Source organism: Spinacia oleracea, chromosome 1 (assembly GCF_020520425.1).
Source record: "Spinacia oleracea cultivar Varoflay chromosome 1, BTI_SOV_V1, whole genome shotgun sequence".
Taxonomy (NCBI): domain Eukaryota; kingdom Viridiplantae; phylum Streptophyta; class Magnoliopsida; order Caryophyllales; family Amaranthaceae; genus Spinacia; species Spinacia oleracea.
In genome coordinates, this window is record NC_079487.1 from 82,593,409 (window position 1) to 82,613,927 (window position 20,519).

At 40.4% G+C, this 20,519-nt stretch overlaps 1 protein-coding gene and 1 pseudogene across 1 annotated transcript; one reads left to right on the top strand and one right to left on the bottom strand.

The window, feature by feature from the left end:
- Nucleotides 1–3,348: 3,348 nt before the first annotated feature.
- On the bottom strand, nucleotides 3,349–8,630 carry LOC130465479 (uncharacterized). Its single transcript, XM_056834252.1, has 2 exons — nucleotides 7,828–8,630; nucleotides 3,349–7,360 (listed from the first exon to the last, which is right to left on the bottom strand). Exons 1-2 carry the CDS (start codon nucleotides 8,628–8,630, stop codon nucleotides 3,349–3,351), a joined length of 4,815 nt encoding a protein of 1,604 aa, XP_056690230.1.
- A 2,075-nt stretch (nucleotides 8,631–10,705) lies between these two features.
- Nucleotides 10,706–19,761, top strand: LOC110793787 (DExH-box ATP-dependent RNA helicase DExH12-like; annotated as a pseudogene).
- Nucleotides 19,762–20,519: the final 758 nt, after the last annotated feature.

The window sequence follows — 20,519 nt, forward strand, 5'->3', positions numbered from 1 at the left end:
GGATGGGAACACCTTGCACCACATGGCGTCAGAATCTGTGTAAGCATCATGTGTTGTTCGAATGTGGTGCAGTGATCCTCCGGATCCGTTGTCCCATCGTATCTTCCTGTCGGGATTTTTATCTTTTCCATCCTTTCTTCTAGGATTTCTCGGCACAGAGGAGAGTCTTTTGGCTGGATTGTCTTCCGTCTAGCTACCTGTAGAACCGGCGCTCTTCGCTCATATTCAGTGGTGGGGACTTGCTCTGTTTCATGCCATTCTGTTTCCGTCGGATCCGAGCGCTTTCTTTTTTCCGGGGTGTTTTCTTGATTCAGGGCGGTTAGGAGATCCCTAACGGGTAACTGGGGATTCGCCGACTTGGTCTTTCTTAGACTGCCGACTGAGCCTGGCTGCTGGGAGGCCGGTAACTCTGACAAAGCGGCCATCACCGCCAACAGTGTTTTCAATTGCTCTCCAGTGAATACTTCCGATAGGGGAGACAGGCGCTCCTGCAGCGTCTGTTCTAAAGGTGTTTTTGGTTGCTCTCTGACAGGGCTTTCCATTTCTAACTCATCATCATCTTCCACTGTGAACTCTTTTTGTGCCGGTATCGAGGTGTTTTTTGTCACTGGGCTTAGAATTGATTGCGCTTGTAATGGATGGGCTGGGTTTACAAGTGAGGGTTGGAATTTGGAGGTTCCCGCCGGTTGTGGAGTTGCTGTTTTTTCCTGACTTTTCTTTGATTTTTTACCGTCTTTCTGTGAGAGATCCATACTGACTGTTCTACCGTTACAAGGGATGAGGTCCCCTCCTTCTAGCGCCAATTGTTCCGGGTGTGGAATGAGAATAGCTGACTGTGGGATACTTGATTCCTGTTGAGAGTGCCGGTTGATATTTGCACAACAGAATGGATTAACTAGCCTCGGGGGTGGTTCGAGGATCCCCCCTCCGATGCTTAAGTAAGATTACTGAGGGATTAAGAGGTGATTAAGAGATAATCAGAGAGTAAGAAAGAAGTGTGTTTAAGTGTTTGTGTACCTCATAGCAATAAATGAGGTGCTCCTTATATAGACCAATCCAAGGGTACGATCAGGTGGGTCCTTTGTAGTTAGATAGCGACCTGTTGATAGTGACCCTTGGTTGGTTGTCCTCTGTGATAACGCCGGTAGGGGTCTTCAAATATTGTCGGTAGGTGTTGTTTACCTAAGATGACCAAATTACCTGCAGGTTGAAGTTTACCTACGGGGAGTTCTACCGGTACCAAGTGGTGCCGGTAGGACACCCCGTACAGCTAGCTAGATTTATGCCCATTTGACTGGGTCTATTTAACTGTATACGGCGTAGTTCATGACAAGTTCATATAGACTAATCAAAGGGCTCTCAGCTCAAGGAGTATTTTACTTAAGTTTTTGCTACGAACTTAGCTATTATGAAAGTTGAGAAGATTGATATTGTTTTGCTTGATATGCTGAGCTAAGAAGTGACTTGTCGAATCTCTATTCCAATCAAATATTTCTCTTGGTTCCCTTTTTCGTAACTTTAAGTACAGGGGAGAGCTCCAACTAAAGCAACACAACAGTAAATGATAGGTTTCAGCAATCTAGATGCTTCATTCAGTTGTCAAATCATGTGCATACAATGCTATTTTAAAAAAAACATACAGATGTATATGCCATGTTAGAGTGGAAAGAAACATTTACAACATCATTTCTAACTTGATTTTACCAATACTTTAGATACTAAAATGAGCTTATGTTTGGGTCTTTCCTTGTTTACAATTTGTTATCATGTTCATGTGTTTTGATTTGTGAAAATGACTTCTCTACCTGGGGAATCATGTTATATGGAGACAAAAGTGCAACTCGCATTTATAATTTATGGGAAGGAACAATGGAGAAAACCTTGAAAGAAAGTCTAGTATGGAAAAGGTCACCTAAAAGTCTCAAAACATTGGAATTAGTATAAGTTGACTTTTTCTTTTAACTATGCTCAAATTCAAAAAATGGCAGGAAGAAAAATTATAAATGATTACTTAATCAATATACTCCCTCCGTCCCAGATTACTTGTTACACTTTCCTTTTTTTGTCCTTCCCAAATTACATGTTACACTTCTAAATTAGGAATGACCCCAAAATTATTATATTGTCTCTCTCTTTCAACTAATATTTTTTTTGTCTCCACACCCTCTCTTATTCAATTTTTTTATAAAAACCCACTAACTCCTATTACATCTACTTTTTCAATAAAATAAACATTGATAACCAAACAAGCACTTATCACCTAAAACTTTGTGCAAAGGTAAGTGTAACGATTAATTTGGGACGGAGGGAGTAACAAATAACAAAGGAGCAATAACCGGGGAAAAATATGATCTAATCGACACATGTATTTGAAAAGTAATGGAAATGCCTATTTCTGCTTAAAGATTATCTTGACCGTGGATCAATCAATGGTTTTTATACGTGAATCATCAAATGGAAAACAAGGAGACACCGGTAGGGAGTTTTAAAAATCTCACAATTCTCTCAGCTTAGCAAAGGAACATAGGGAGTAAATTAGAAGCGTCTCATAACACAGTAAAAAGGCGCACAATATGTCATAATTAGCATTATTACCTTTTGTATAGTGACTTCCAGTAATTGATTTGTTGGACACGAGCCTCCTTAGATATATTGATATTGTATTAGAGTTGTTAGTCCTTGTTACTTTCCCTGACATATTTTTTTGTTGCGTGTTAATGTTTCGAAGTTTGGGTTACGTGATCTGATGGTTAGACTACATCAAATATGTTTAGAAAGAATGACTCCAATAATAAAGTATACATTTGATCTGACTTTCCACTGAAGGGTGCCTACGAATGTAAGATACACCGAAGAGCCTAATTATCATTTGTATGCATATTTATCTTCAAGTCCAGGCTTGATCATTGAAAATATGTTTGCATTTACCATAATTTTTTTTGCACCAATCTTTTACGTAAACCTATTTACATAACATGTTTTTATATCTTAAGAGACCGTGCGCGCTAGCGCACGAGCCAACAACTAGCTTTAGAAAAGTAAGAAGTCAAAAGCTTGAAGTCCAAGTTCTTCAATTTACACGTATGAGTGAAGAATGGAGGAGAAAAAAATGGCTTTGATCTTGTAGTTTGACTATGGGCAAAAATGGACATAATAAGATAAATAAAATAATACGGGTGTTACAATCCAATTCAAATTTCTCAACTCATCTCTTTTATTTCTTAATATTTGAGGTCATTTGATGTAATAACACAATTTTTAAATACTTTCGTGAATGCATGCATATAAATACAAGACTAGTATTCTAATTTTTTTTTTTTTTTTTTTTGAAAGGTAAGGAGAATATACTTAGGAGCCTCTCCGCACGAGAGTCACTCCTGAGTAATCATTACACAAGATAGTAGCTAATCTCTGGCTATTAGTAGGATCTATATACATATTTCCAACAATTAGGTGACCGACATTCGCTATCCAATCTGCAGCCGAATTTGCTTCTCTGAAAATGTGCTTGATATCCCACGTGGTAAAGAGGGTGAGGAGATGTTTGATATCAGAAATAATGTTACTGATCTTCCAAGGAGTAGACCACACCCCTTTAACTGCATTAATGATAAGAAGATTATCACCTTCGATAAGGAGATTATCGATCTGAAGACGCCTAGCTTCTTGTAGACCTTTGTGGAGAGCGATGGCTTCAGCCATGAAGGCTTGAGTTTGACCAAGATTAAAAGTACATGCTGAAATTGAAATTCCTTCATTATTACGGATGATGATTCCTGCTGCTGCTGAAGAAGATTTACTGGAGCCGTCGAAGTTGAGTTTGAAGGTGCCGAGTGGAGGGGGGTACCAGCGAACCATGATTGGAGGGGAAGGGAGAGGTGGAGGGGTGGAATTGAGGGTAGTGATAGGGGTGCCCGTAAGCTGGTGATAGTCAAGTTGGAGACGAGATTGCCATTCATGGTAAGCAGAGTTTGCCTTGTAGAAAACCCGGAATGGGTTGAAGGACGCATTGTTGAAGGTACAATCGTTTCTTTCCTTCCAAAGGGACCAAATTAGGAAGGTGAACTTACATAAAGCAGAGGGGTACTTCCTGAGAAGGGTTAGATTTTCAAGAAGGTCGTGGGAGGTGATAAAATAATCCAGCCAGTGTTTAGTTAATTGGAGATCCCACAAGAGTTTAGAGGAAGGGCATTGAATGAAAAGATGATTCATAGTTTCAACATAAGTATCACAAAGTGGACAAACATCAAAAGGCAGGATATTACGTTTCTGGAGTGTACTTCGTACAGGAATGCTATTATGGCAAATTTGCCATATAAAAATAGCAATTTTAGGTGGGACGTCTAAGCTCCAGATCCAGTTATAGTTCCAAGTATGGGAAGAGAAAGGTAACCCATGAGCTATCCAAGTCGCGGATTTGACGGAAAACTCTCCCGTCGAAGTAGCTCCCCAAATTGGAGAATCCTCAAGGTCTCTAGTTGGAATAGGTAATCCCTTAATTTTCATAGCTAAGGCGGGAGGAACTATAGATTTTAATTTATCACTATCCCATTCGTGGTTAGGGAGGATGAAATCAGCAACACGTAGATTCGAATTAACTGTATTGATATTCAATTTTAAGTGACTAAGGAGATTATCCTGGATAACCCAGTTGTCAAGCCAGAAATTAATAGATTTGCCGTTCCCGAGTTTCCAACGAATACCTTTGCGCAGAATCTCTCTTTGGCAAAGGATATGACGCCAGATAGAGGAGTCTTTTGGTTTAGGAATATATTCAAAAAAGGTTGAGTTGGAGAGATATTTTTTCCTAATTAATGAGACCCAGAGGTTTTCTTCGTTCATTAAGATTTTCCAGCCAAGCTTCGCAAGGAAGGCTTGGTTAAGAGGTCTTGTTTTCCTGAGCCCTAGACCCCCTAGACTTTTAGGTTGACAAATCTTGTTCCATGAGATAAGCGGGGTATGGTTAGAGGAAGCGGATTGTTTCCAGAAGAAGTTACGATGGATAGAGTCTAAATTCGAGCATGTTTTTTGAGGTAATAAGAAGGAGGAGCAGACGTAAGCCGGTAGTGCTTCGAGATTACTTTGAATGAGGGTAGACCTACCTGCTTTAGAAAGGAAATTTGCATGCCAATGGTTGATCCGAGAGATATTTTTCTGGATTATCGCATTATAGTCTGATTTGGAAGGTTTAAATGAAGAGAAGTGGGCACCTAGATATCTTCCGAGTGAGGCAGATTTAGTCATAGAGAAATTCCCAGCAAGTAAATCTCTACAGGAATGTTCTATTTTTTTTGAGAAGATGATCGCCGATTTATGAAAATTGACTAGTTGACCTGATAAGTTGCAGAAGGAAGTTATCACAGATTTTAAATGATTTGTAGCTGATGAAGTAGCTTTAACAAACAGAAGACTGTCGTCAGCAAACAGGAGGCAGGGAATTTTCGGAGTGAGAGGGGCAATACGGATTCCAATTCCTGAGTTCGGAAGTGTGCTACTTTGGGAAAGCATAAAAATGAAAACTTCCATACAGATAAGAAAGAGATACGGGGATAGAGGGTCTCCTTGGCGGATACCTCTCGAAGGTAAGAAGTGATGCGTTGTAGAGCCGTTGATTTTAAGAGAGTAAGAGACTGTTGTAACACAAGCTTTAATCCAGGTAATCCACTTGTCCGGGAATCCAAGGGCGTAAAGGGCGGCCCAAAGGAAGTCCCATTCGATTCTATCATAAGCTTTTTCCATATCGAGTTTAAGCGCACACCATCCAACCTTTGAAGTGGATTTTTGGAAGGTATTTAAAATTTCTTGTGCTATCAGTAAATTATCGTGGATAGAACGTTCGGCCGTAAAGGCATTCTGATAGGGGCTTATGTGATGTTGGAGAATAGGTCTTAGTCGGTTGACTAATAATTTCGATATTGCTTTATAGATGGTATTACATAGGCTGATGGGTCGAAAATGATTGGGATTTTCTGGGTTATCGTTTTTGGGAATAAGAGCAATTATGGTGTGATTCAGGGCTTTGGGGAGTTTGGCATGGTAGAAAAAGCCCTTGATTGCAGTAGTAACTTCTGGAGCAATTATTGGCCAGTAAGCTTTAAAAAACTGCGGACCAAACCCATCCGATCCCGGAGATTTGAGCGGATCCATTGAGAAGAAAGCTTCTTTAATTTCATCATCAGAGTAGGGTTGGATGAGATCGTTTTGTTGTTCCTGAGAAATCCAATGTGGCAGAAAGGAGAGATCAAGTTGTCTATTAGGATCTGAAGTGGATACGAACCGATGTTTGAAGGATTTAAGAAGACAATCTTGGACCGTGGTGGGATCGGATTCCCATTGTCCTAAATCGTTTTGTAGACGATAGATCGTGTTCCTGGCCGACTGGGATTTGATTTTTTGGTGAAAGAAACGGGTGTTTCGATCACCTTGGGTAAGCCATTGTTTTTTACTAAAACTCTTCCAGGTGGATTGACCGAAAGCAAGTAATTTTTCTCGTTGTTTAATCATTCGAAGGAGGTGATCCTGAAGGATATTATTGAAAGGTTGAATTATTAATTTTGTTTGCAATTCCGTGATTTTGTCGCTATTTTTTTGTAACTTAGTAATATGATTCCCATATTTTGTTTTTGCCCAATCCCGAAGGCGAAGCTTAATATTATAAAGTTTAGATCGGATCCTGTAAAAACGAGAGCCTTCCTGTCGGACTCTCCATTCTTTTTTAACAATGTCATGAGAGTCTTGATCAAGCGTCCACATGTTGTTAAAGCGGAAAAGGCGATTAGAATGGATGTATTCAGAGTTTGAGTCAAATATGACAGGAGCGTGATCAGATACCGAAAAAATACCATACTTAACGGTGCTCTTAGGAAAAAGGTTGTAAAAATGTGAATCAACAATGGCGCGATCAATACGTTCAAGGAGGGAGGAGTCTTGATTAGATTTCCAGGAGTACGCCGTTTGTACACAAGGAACATCGACAGCTTGGTGGTTAGACAGAAAGGTCGGGAGGCGTTTACATTGATGTGAGTGAATGGGGTTCCCCCCCAGTTTATCAATTGGGGAGAGGAGTTCATTAAAGTCCCCAATAAGGAGCCATGGGAGAGTGGTGTTTGCATAGAAGGAGGAGAGATCATCCCAAAAGAGCGATTTTTCCTCCTCTTTTGTTGGGCAATAGATACCTGATACGAGGAGAGTGGTGTGAGTTGGTTTATATAGAATTGTTAAATGTGCACATCTGGGTGTTAAAGTTGTATTCAAAACCTTGATGTTATCTTCATTCCAAAGCGCCCAAATACCCCCACAATGATTGACAGGGTCGATAATGAGATGTTTCTGGAATCGAGTCGCTTTAGTTATAGTTTGGCTGTTGATATTATTTGTTAGTGTTTCAATCACAAAACATAAGTCCGGTTTTTCTTGATATTTTAGGTTCATTAGTTCTGCTATGGCGTGATCACGTTTACCACCTCGGATATTCCATGCACAAATTTTCATAATAATTTGGAAATGAGAAAATTGTTCGTTGACATACAGTTTTTGACATAATGTGTACTAATAGGTGTGAAGTGTTGTTCCTGAAGCACAAAGGAATAAAGAAAGAAAAGATACAAGGCGGATTTAGAAATCCGGTTCCGATAAGGAGTAGAATCCTTAGGCAATTCAATAGCAGAGCTTTGGCTCTGGTTCACAATATTAAACAAAAACAAGGCGGATTTTAAAATCCGGTTCCGATAAGGATTGAAGTCCTTAGGCAAGTCCGTAGCAGAGTTTAAAGTCTGAGTTGACAAAATAAAAACCCAAAAAAGTTCAAAGCAAAGAGAGTCCTTATACAAGCGGAATGAAAAATCAAACTTTGAGAGCGAACATAAAAAGAAATTCGCAAAGGTCCAATCTTGGAAGAGCTCCTGAAAAAGAGCAATCCAGCAGCAACCACCCTGTACTATCAGCAAGAACCAGAGAAAAGTTGAACCTTCTGCAGCTAACAGAACACCGTAACACAAATTAGAGTAATACAAGGTATAGAGAACCCAAATGACCAGGCATAACAAGGAAGAGCTTGCAATAAAACTGGTTAGGGGGAGACTAAAATAGTTCTCAGGCCAAGAATGAAGAGCATTCTTAGTTGCATCATCGAACTTGGACTCAAAGAAGGTTTGCCTCACAGAATTAGGCATCAACCTTCCAAGCAGCATCCCAAAGCATGGGTACCTCAACATGGAAGGGAGCCAAGTCTGGAGAACTGAACCTACAAGACGAGTCCACCTCATACAGGTAACCAAGGGGACGAAGGGGAAGGCAACCACAAACATAAAAAACCCAGTGGCAACCTGAATAAAGGTAGCAACACAAGACAAGAGAGCAGAAAAACAATCATCCAGGAGTAATACTGCAGAAGATTGAAGTAACAGAGGGGCAATTCGAACAAAAACAACCCAAACTAAAATTCTATTAAGAAGCCTGCATTGGAGCCCAGAAAACCAGTACATGATTGAGGAACGTGCCATAAAGAAACCTAAATCTAGAACATACAGACAATAAGGGAAACGAAGTCTAGAATTTAGAGAAAACATGCTACATAGCCAGTTAAAAAGAGTAACCCACAAACTACACCATTTGAAATTCAAAGGCTGCATAGTAACAATAGGATTGAGGAGCGAGCAGCTGCAAAAGTCTGGGCAGAACCAGGAAGCAAAAGTAGACCAAAAAAGCCAATGCAGGCCTATCATAACTTAATTGATAGGAGAAGAGGGTGGAGAGAGGCTAGATGAGTCTCTCTTTCTCCTCTTTTGAAGATCAGGCAGCCTTGGGGGCGTTCCAGGATTGAGAAAATCATCATGATTCTCCCAATTATCCATCTCATCATCATCAACCATATTAAGAGGAACATCATGCCTTTCGGGGGCAAGCATAATATCATCAGAGGTGAGATCAGGAAGGATGTCATCATTGCCCGGATTAGGCAAAGAAGCAGAAGCAACATTGGTAGCATCAATGTCATTGATGACACCACAGAATTCAGTAGTCATAGTAGGTGGTTTGAGAGTCACAGTCTCCCCTGTGGAGACTTGAAAATCAGCCAACTTTGTGAAGGGATTGGCAACAGGAATGGGCTCACCAGCAACAACCAAATTCGTATCAGTAGGTTTGACAGTAACTGGGGGGACATAAGGGTGAAACCTAGAGCGGTTGCCCTTAACAAAAATACGAGGTTTGGCTCTCCTCTTAGGAAGGACAGTACACCAATCAGATGAGGTTGCCTTATCAGTGTGGGTTGGAGCAGAGAGAGAAGCAGAATCCAGCTTTGCAACAACTAATTCAAGGCAAGGAGGGGGCTTGTTTGGGCATGAGTTCATAGTGTGTTTAGGATCTCCGCAAAGCGGACACACTTCCCACACTCCCTCGTAAGATAAGAAATACTCTTGACAATGAGAGCCAAAGTTAAGAGTGATTGATCGTGGAACAGGTTTGGTGATATTGAGATTAACACAAACACGAGCAAATTGCCCTTTTTCAACATTTTTTTGGGTAAAGCGGTCAAGTCTGATGGGGTGACCAATACAAGACACAATTTGGTTAAGATACCTCCAAGCCCAATATTCAGTAGGTAAAAATGGAATCTTAATCCATTGATCCACACTAGTAATGCGACAAAACTGAGCTCTAAACCCTGGATACCAAGGCATCAACACAAAGTTCAGACCTTGGACAAACCAAGGTCGACCATTCCAAACATCAAGCTTAGTGAGAGGGTTATCAAACTGAATTAAGAACCACCCATTGCCCAAATATCTGAATTTAATCTCACCCTTAGTGTTATTCCAGTCTTTGTTAAGTCTAGCTAGAATAGCAGCTTGAGGAATGAACTCCCCCCAAGCTTTCCCAAATAAACAAGACTTTTCCATAAGAGAGACCTCATCATCAGCAAGACGAGGGGCATTGAGGGAGATTACAGCGAGAGATTCACTGTGAATCTCTGCAGGGACAGTGTGTGAAGTGTGCGAAGGTGGGGAATTGGGAGCATCAATATAATTGTGACTTCCCACAGACTCTGAGTCCGAGTGGGAGAAGGTGTTGGGGATGGTGTTAACTGAACTACCAAGAAGACAGGCAGATTGAGGTTGAGAGGAAACTGTAGGATTGTTTGTCTTGAAAAGTGAGGCATAGTTGGAGGTTGAAAGATTATCAGACATGAATGAAATTAACAGGTAGTTGTGATTATAGTGAGAGTGTAGGAGAAGGAGATGTGAGAGTGTGATGGTGTGATCACAACAGTGCAATTGAGGATCATATTTATAGTGGTGGTGATTTAAAAAAGGGCGGGGAAAAACAACCAAGGTAATTACTGAGACCATACAGAAAGACATATTAAGAGACATCTTATTAACCACAAAAATCAGAATCCCATGGCAAAAAAACACATAGTTAATGAGAAAGTAGATAATATTAATACCAATTAACAATAATCCATAATCAAAATTAGATCTGAGGGTAGAACAGGCAATTAAGGGGCGATTATACAGAAGATTAAGAGAAACGTGAGCATCAAGGTGAGATAAATAACACACATTAAACCAAAAACCAAAACCAAAGGCATCATGAATACGAACAGAGCAAGAAAACACCAGATCAGAAACGATAAAACGAATATGACAATTTCCAAGATAATAATTAGCTAAAAATATATTCTAATTAGAAAGCGGCATATTATTCACCACATAATTACATTATTACTCTTGTACTCCGTATCACGTATCCTTGTTCCCCAAGGCAGGGCCGACGGCGAGTCGTACCTAAGGCGGTTATTCAACATTTCAACTTCTTTAATAGGCTTCCAGCTTTCGGAAACATACACCAGCGTTCGGAAATCAACACCGTCTCTTTGTCTGTCGCTTCTATAATTTCTGAAGAACACCAGGTTAGTTTGTTTAAATTTTTTCGTTTTGCTAATTTAATCTGTAAACCTAATAAGAAACCTTAATTTGTCAATTGTTTGTTCACTTTGGATTTTGATTGTTTTTATTAAAGATTCAAAAGTGTTTATTATCACGTGGGGATGATGGATTTTCCTAAATAAATAGTAAATGAATTATGGTTTGGTTTTTGTATAAACCCTGAATTAGTACATCATTTTGTTTTCCGTAGATGTCGAGTATGGGAGGTGGTGCGGAGGCACACGCACGTTCTAAGCAGTATGACTACAGGGCGAATTCGAGTCTAGTATTGACAACAGATTCCCAGCCGAGGGATACGCACGAGCCTAGTGGTGAGCCAGAGTCTCTGTATGGTAAAATTGACCCGAAATCGTTTGGGGACAGGGTTGCCAAGGGAAGACCTCATGAGCTTGATGAAAAGATGAAGAAATCTTTACAGAAGAAAAAGAAGAAGGAAAGAGAGGTAAACACAGAACCTGGAGCAGCTCGGCAGAGCAAGAGACGCCGTATAGAGGAGGAGAGTATTCTTAATGTCACTGAAGAAGGTGTCTACCAGCCGAAAACGAAAGAAACCCGGGCTGTATACGAGGCTATGCTCAGTATAATCCAGCGGCAGCTGGGAGGGCTGCCACTCAGTGTTGTCAGCGGTGCTACTTATGAGATTTTGGCTGTATTAAAGAACGATGCTATTAAGTACCAGGATAAGAAGATTGAAATCGGGAAGTTGCTGGGTTCAATCCCTGTTCCTGTGTTTGATAGCCTGGTTAATTCTGGGAAGATGATAACTGACTATCAAGAGGGGGGTGGGACTGCCCCGTCCGCCAACGAGGATGCTCTTGATAATGAAGTGGGTGTTGCGGTGGAGTTTGAGGAGAATGATGATGACGACGACGATGAGAGTGATTTTGGTTCGGTGCAGGATGATGATGATGATGATGATGACGAAGATATCACTGAATCGGGTTCAGCAGGGGGTATGCAAATGGGTGGTGGGATTGGTGATGAAGATATGCCAGACACGGATGAGGGTATGAACCTGAATGTTCATGACATCGATGCGTACTGGCTTCAGCGGAAGATTTCTCAAGCCTATGAGCAGCAGATTGATCCACAACAGTGTAAGAATCTTGCTGAAGGGAAGGATAGGGAGATAGAGAATACTCTTTTGACACGCCTTGACTATAATAGGTTCAACCTTGTCAGATTCCTTGTGCGTAATAGGCGAAAGATTGTGTGGTGTACCCGCCTGGCACGGGCTAAACATCAGGAGGAACGGAAAAGGATTGAAGAAGAAATGATGGAATCTGGTGCAGATTTGGTTGCCATCCTGGAGCAGCTGCATGCCACCAGGGCTACAGCCAAGGAGAGGCAGAAGAATCTGGAGAAAAGTATAAGAGAGGAAGCTCGTCATTTAAAGGATGAGAATGCTATTGATGGGGACCGTGGCCGTAGAGGATTGACTGATAGGGATATCGATGATGGTTGGTTGAATGGGCAGCGCCAAGTGCTTGATTTGGATAACCTTGCTTTCAACCAGGGTGGTTGTTTAATGGCAAATAAGAAGACTATACTTCCAGATGGATCCTTTCGCCATCAAGCTAAAGGATATGAGGAAGTTCATATTCCTGCATTGAAAGCCAAGCCATTTGAAAAGGGTGAAGAACTTGTGAAGATATCTGCAATGCCAGAATGGGCACAACCAGCTTTCAAAGGAATGACACAATTGAATAGGGTGCAGAGTAGAGTTTATCAAACTGCACTCTTTTCAGCTGAAAATGTTCTCCTCTGTGCTCCAACTGGTGCTGGGAAGACTAATGTTGCTGTCCTCACCATATTGCAGCAGATTGCGTTGAACAGGGTACCAGATGGATCATTTGAACATAGCAGTTATAAGATTGTATATGTAGCTCCTATGAAAGCTCTTGTGGCTGAAGTGGTCGTTAATTTGTCAAACCGTTTGAAGCATTATGGTGTGAACGTGAAGGAGTTGAGTGGAGATGAGTCATTAACCAAGCAGCAGATAGATGAAACTCAGATAATTGTTACGACCCCTGAGAAGTGGGATATCATAACAAGGAAGTCAGGTGATCGAACATACACTCAGCTTGTCAAACTTGTCATCATTGATGAAATACATTTGCTCCATGACAACAGAGGCCCTGTGCTGGAAAGTATTGTAGCAAGAACCGTTGGGCAAATTGAAACAACAAAAGATAATATCCGTTTAGTGGGGTTGTCAGCCACTCTTCCCAACTATGAGGATGTGGCGTTGTTCTTGAGGGTAGATGTAGAGAAGGGGTTGTTTCACTTTGACAACAGCTATAGACCTTGCCCACTGGCACAACAGTATATTGGAATCAATGTGAAGAAGCCGCTGCAGAGATTCCAGTTGATGAACGACATCTGCTATGATAAGGTGATGGCTGTGGCTGGAAAACACCAGGTTCTTGTTTTTGTTCACTCAAGAAAAGAGACTGCAAAGACTGCTCGTGCAATAAGGGATACAGCGTTGGCAAAGGATACCCTTGGAAAATTTTTGAAAGAGGATAGTGCTAGTCGTGAGATTCTTCATGACCATATCGATTTGGTCAAGAATAATGATCTCAAAGATCTCTTACCTTATGGGTTTGCAATTCATCATGCTGGGATGAATAGGGCTGATCGCCAGCTTGTGGAAGGTCTATTTGCTCATGGTCACGTGCAAGTCTTAGTTTCTACAGCCACCCTATCTTGGGGTGTCAATTTGCCTGCACACACAGTGATTATTAAGGGAACACAGATTTATAATCCTGAAAAGGGAGCTTGGAAAGAATTGAGTCCTCTTGATGTCATGCAGATGCTTGGGCGTGCTGGTAGACCACAGTATGATACTTACGGAGAGGGAATAATCATTACTGGCCATACTCAACTGCAATTCTATCTTTCTTTGATGAATCAACAACTTCCTATTGAAAGTCAGTTCATCTCAAGGTTGGCTGATCAGTTGAATGCAGAAATTGTTCTTGGTACTGTTCAGAATGCTAGAGAAGCGCTTAATTGGATTGGTTACACATACCTGTACATCCGGATGTTATGTAATCCTACTCTTTATGGATTAGCACCTGATGTGCTCGATAGGGATCTTACACTGGAAGAGAGGAGAGCTGACCTGGTAAGCCTCTGTTCTAACACATCACTGTTTTCTTCTTCTTGGTGCCATTTGTTCTTGCTTTAAATCATTGAATTCCTGACACGTTATACATGTGCTTATTTTCTCCTGTCAACTTGTTTTTATGTTGTTTCATACGTGCAACTAACAGTCATTATCTTAAAAATGGTGGTTGTTTTATTTGAAATAGTGAGTAGTATATTATGTACACACTCTTTGATGATACCTTCAGCAAATTTTTGAAAATGCGAATAAGAAAGTCCTCTAGATTTCTAGGTCTGTAAATATCCTAAAACGGAGCGATTGGCAAATTATGCAACTCTTGACGTGTTTGTCAAGGGAAAATGGGAAGATTTGAAGAGAAAGTAATTTGATGTTGTTCATAAAACTTCAATTTTTTGTCCTATGGATACACCCCTCAGTTAAGTGCAAATAAAATGCCCTTATACAGTTATATGTGCAAGTGAAATGATATTTTCAAACTAATAATATTTTTAATGTGTAGGATGTTGGAGATTTCCTTAATCTTTCTCCCTCTCTCTCTATCTCTCTCTCTTGTGCGTGAGTGTGCTTGGGTATGAAGCATTAAAGGCAAAATTGTGTGAATTTCTCAACATTTTCCACTGCTCTCAATAAGTTACCAAACCCGGTGCCGTGTATGTAGGTAGGGGGTTGATGGTGTTGGGAGTATGGAACTGAAAACATTCCTGATGATGTTAATTCAAATCAATATCCAAGTTTTATTGTCTTAGCTGTATAGTCAACTTCTATTATTTTGGTAAAAACCGTTTAACAAGTTCAAAAGAGGTGTAATGAATTTGTTTTTGAGTACAGCTATGAATAAACAAGTGTATAACTAATATTCTTGTTTCAAGAGTCTTACATTAGGATAAAGGAGACTACATTGGTTTTCCTCGACAAAACTTGAATATAAGAGCAACTTCAATGGTTGTAGCTAGGGACTTGCTTGTAATTTTTAGGAATCTCAAGCTACTAGCTTGACCATTGGAGTTGAAATGAGAAATTAGATTTGTGAAAATTTTGGCCAATGAAAGAATATTAAATTTAAAACATTGATTACTGATATGACTAAATTAAATGTCAAGTTAATAGCCAACCATTGGAGTGTTAACTAGCTAGAAAAGAGAATAGCTTGAAATATTATGTGGCATGACCAGCTAATTTAGTAATTAGCTTACCGTTTGAGATTCTCTAAGTCTCTATCTTTGGCATGGCTTCAATTTTTTTTCTGTGTACAAACACAAACACAATAACTAGTTGATGGTGTACAAACACTAGGAGGTTACCTTTCATTTTGAAAGAACTTTCTGCAATTGTAGTCTTATACATTAATGATTGATGTGTACCTCTTGGTGTTATTAATGAATGTGATGTCATTATGAATAACTTTGATAAAAGCCTTTTTTAACTGTTAGCTTATTTATTTATATATTTTATTTTCAGATTCATTCGGCAGCAACTATTTTGGATAAAAATGGCTTGATAAAATATGATCGGAAGAGTGGTCACTTCCAGGTCACTGACTTGGGAAAGATTGCCAGTTTCTATTACATCACACATGGGACAATATCCACTTACAATGAGCACTTAAAGCCAACCATGGGTGACATTGAACTCTTCCGGTTATTCTCCCTCAGCGAGGAATTTAAATATGTTACAGTTAGGCAAGATGAGAAGGTGGAATTGGCCAAGCTTTTGGAACGTGTTCCAATCCCTGTTAAAGAGAGTTTGGAAGAGCCCAGCGCTAAGATTAATGTTCTACTTCAATCATATATTTCTCAGTTGAAGCTTGAAGGCCTATCTCTTACATCAGACATGATTTATATAACACAGGTACGCTGTTTTCAAATAGGTGTACGATATTTTAATGTCTGTTCTTTTTTGACCTGCTTGTAAAGTTTCTTTTTTTGGCTTTTCATTGGTGCAGAGTGCAGCACGTCTTATGAGAGCACTTTTTGAAATAATCTTGAAACAAGGATGGGCTCAATTGGCAGAGAAGGCCTTGAATTTGTGCAAAATGGTTCAGAAGAGGATGTGGGGTGTCCAGACACCACTCCGTCAGTTTACTGGAATATCCAGCGACACTTTGATGAAATTGGAGAAGAAGGAACTCACTTGGGAAAGGTTCTATGACCTTTCCTCTCAAGAACTGGGGGAGCTCATAAAACAACAGAAGATTGGAAGGACTCTTCATAAGTTCATTCACCAGTTTCCAAAGCTTAACCTTGAAGCACATGTGCAGCCAGTTACCCGCTCTGTTTTAGGAGTGGAGTTAACAATTACACCTGATTTCATGTGGGATGACAAGGTTCATGGATATGTGGAGCCCTTTTGGGTTATTGTGGAGGATAATGATGGTGAAAACATTCTTTATCATGAATATTTCATGCTGAAGAAGCAATATATTGATGAGGACCATATACTAAGTTTCACTGTGGAAATATCAGAGCCTCTACCCCCACAATATTTCATTCATGTCGCTTCTGATAGATGGTTGGGATCACAGACTGTTTTGCCTGTTTCTTTTAGGCATCTTATTCTGCCTGAGAAGAATCCTCCCCCAACTGAATTGTTAGACTTGCAACCATTGCCCGTGACTGCATTGAGAAATCCGTCATATGAAGCCCTATATCAAGAATTTAGGCACTTCAATCCTGTCCAGACTCAGGTTTTCACGGTTCTGTACAACGCAGATGACAATGTTTTGGTTGCAGCGCCAACTGGTAGAGTGGGAAGACGATATGTGCTGAGTTTGCTATCTTGCGGAACCACCAAAAAGGTGCTGATAGCACCATGCACGTTGTCTATATAGCACCTATTGAAGCTCTTGCCAAGGAACGTTACCGTGATTGGGTAAGGAAATTTGGAAAAGGACTTGGTTTGCGAGTGGTTGAACTTACGGGAGAGACAGCAACTGACCTGAAGTTACTTGAGAAAGGACAGATAATAGTAAGTACTCCTGAGAAATGGGATGCTTTATCTAGGCGCTGGAAACAAAGAAAGTATATTCAGCAAGTCAGCCTTTTCATCATTGATGAACTTCATCTGATTGGTGGTCAAGGCGGTCCTGTGGTGGAAGTGATTGTCTCTAGGATGCGGTACATAGCAAGTCAAGTGGAGAACAAGATTCGCATTGTTGCTTTGTCAACCTCTCTTGCTAATGCTAAGGATCTTGGTGAGTGGATAGGCGCTTCTTCACATGGTCTTTTCAATTTTCCACCAGGGGTTCGTCCCGTGCCTCTTGAGGTCCACATTCAGGGAATAGATATAGCTAACTTTGAGGCAAGAATTCAGGCTATGACCAAGCCAACCTACACTAATATTTCCAGACATGCTAAGAATGGGAAACCTGCTATAGTATATGTTCCAACTCGGAAGCATGCTTCGCTTACTGCAGTTGATCTTGTTACATATGCTAGTGTAGACAGCGGAGAGAAGCCAATATTTTTATTGCATTCATCGGAGGAGCTGGATCCTTTTACTGATAAAATTAAGGATTCAACACTGAAAACCACTTTAAGCTATGGCGTGGGCTTTTTGCATGAGGGATTAGTTAGCACTGACAAAGAGATTGTTTCACAATTATTTGAAGCTGGGTGGATCCAAGTTTGTGTTATGACTAGTTCAATGTGCTGGGGAGTACCTTTGTTGGCACATTTGGTGGTGGTCATGGGAACTCAGTACTATGATGGGAAAGAAAATGTTCATACGGACTATCCAGTCACACTGATCTGTTGCAGATGATGGGTCATGCTAGTCGGCCTTTGTTAGATAAGTCTGGGAAGTTTGTTATCCTCTGTCATGCTACACGGAAGGAATATTACAAGAGGTTCTTGTTTGAAGCATTCCCTGTAGAAAGCCATTTGCACCACTACCTTCATGACAATCTGAATGCAGAGATTGTAGTGGGAGTGATCGAGAATAAGCAAGATGCTGTGGATTATCTCACATGGACATTTATGTACAGGAGACTTGCTCAGAATCCTAATTACTACAATCTTCAGGGTGTGAGCCATAGGCATCTATCAGATTACCTCTCGGAGCTGGTGGAGAACACGTTGAGTGATCTTAAAGCAAGTAAATGTGTTGCTATTGAAGATGACATGGATCTGTCTCCTTTGAACCTAGGCATGATTGCATCATATTACTACATCAGTTATACCACAATCGAACGCTTCAGTTCATCCTTGACCTCTAAGACAAAGTTGAAAGGTCTCATTGAGATTCTATCTTCGGCTTCAGAATGTTCACAACTGCCAGTACGTCCCGGAGAGGATGACTTAATTCGCAAAATATTACATCATCAAAGATTCTCTTTTGAGAATCTTAAGTACACTGATCCACATGTAAAAGCAAATGCGCTGCTGCAAGCCCACTTTTCGAGGCATCCAGTTGGTGGTAACTTGGTTGCCGACCAGCGTGAAGTGCTCTTTTCAGCTAGTAGATTGCTTCAGGCTATGGTTGATGTTATTTCCAGCAATGGTTGGCTAAATCTTGCTCTGCTTGCTATGGAAGTAAGCCAGATGGTGACGCAGGGTATGTGGGAGCGAGATTCCATGCTGTTGCAGCTGCCACGTTTCACCAAGGACTTAGCTAAGAGGTGTCAAGAGAACCCTGGTAAGCCCATTGAGACTGTCTTTGACCTGGTGGAAATGGAGGATGATGAGAGGCAGAATCTTCTGCAGATGTCTGATTCACAGCTGCTGGATATAGCCCGTTTCTGTAATCGTTTCCCAAACATCGATATGACTTATGAGGTAGTTGATAGTGACAACATCGGTGCTGGGAAAGATGTCACAATGGTGATTTCCCTTGAACGAGATCTTGAAGGGAGGTCAGAAGTGGGCCCGGTTGATGCTCTTAGATACCCCCAAGCAAAAGAAGAAGGTTGGTGGCTGGTGGTGGGTGACACAAAGAGCAACCAGCTGCTAGCTATTAAGAGGGTAACACTAAAAAGGAAATCAAAAGTCAAGCTTGATTTCCTTGCACCTGCTGATGTCGGGAAGAGGACTTACACTTTGTATTACATGTGTGATTCATACCTGGGGTGTGATCAGGAGTATAACTTTACCATTGATGTCAAAGAGGCAGGAACAGTTGAAGATGACAGTTGAAAGGAGTTCTGCATTCCTCTCAATGGCTGCCTGACCTTCAATGCTTACTGATCCGGTTGTTAGTAGTATATTCCGCTTCTTGTTTGGAACCACTACTTAGTATGTCTCTTTTTGAACACTTTGTGGCTTTTGAATTATATGCATTTTCTCATAAGTATGTGTTGAAAATTTATGGTGGTTGTATTTTCAGGGCAATGCCACACTGTTGCTGCATTTTAATTTTAATATGCAACTTCTGTTGCTGTTAATGGTGTCTGAATTGGTGTGATCTGATTCTAGGATCTGGCTGTGCTTTAAAGTATGACATTCTGCCAATGGAGAGGTTTTGGGGCTTTATATACTTGGTAACTTCACCTCTTGTTCCTTAACATTTTCTCTTTCATTCTTTCCCTAGTTGTTTCTTGTTTTTCCCATCTGAGAAAAGACTGTAAATGTGGTTCGAGTAGTAACTAGTATGTATAACAAAATGGTCTATTTGAAGCTAGTAAGCAACAGATGTTTATTTGAACCTGGAAAAAAAGGATCTTATATGAAGAGGAGAAATTCGCCAGGTTAGCACCATAAATCCCTTTTTTTATTTATTTAAGTTGACGTCTGGAGGTTGCAAGTTAGTTGAATTTTATTATTGAAGTATAACACTGCCATGTTTTTGTACAAAAAGCAGAAGCAATTGCGCTATACGTTGTTCTAAAATCTTTTGACTCTTAACTAAGCCATCAAGTGATTTTATTGTTTATTCATCAGTGAGAGAATTCCCCCCTATAACAGTGAGGAGTAAGGAGCAGAAATTGCAAGTCCAATTATATCGCCGTGATATTTATTTTTTTGGCAATTAATAAGTTTTATTAATAACCAAGATAGCTTGTAAAAAGAACAATACAAGCTACATGATGCAGCCCAGCCTCAAAAACAACAAAACTTAATATAGAAGCCTGCTAATTAAACTAACAACCTAGCTTTCAGATCATCTGTACATCTACAAGAGACACGAAAAAGAATGCTTCTTACAATTACAACAGCAGGTTTAATCTTCTCTTTCTTGAACACAATTCTGTTCCTAAGCAGCAACAACTGGTAAATGGTTTCAGTAAAACACATCGCATACAAATTAGACTCCCTCATAGTGCTTCTGCTTTCCTTTACCGCAATTTCCAGCTCTGCATCAAAACAACAGCAGGCCCATTCTTCCTAAGCAGCCTTAGAATTGCTTCCCAAATCTCAGTAGTAACGGCACACTCGAAGAACAAATGTTGCACTGATTCTGCATTGTATTACACAAATCACAAGTAATATCACATTGAATACCCC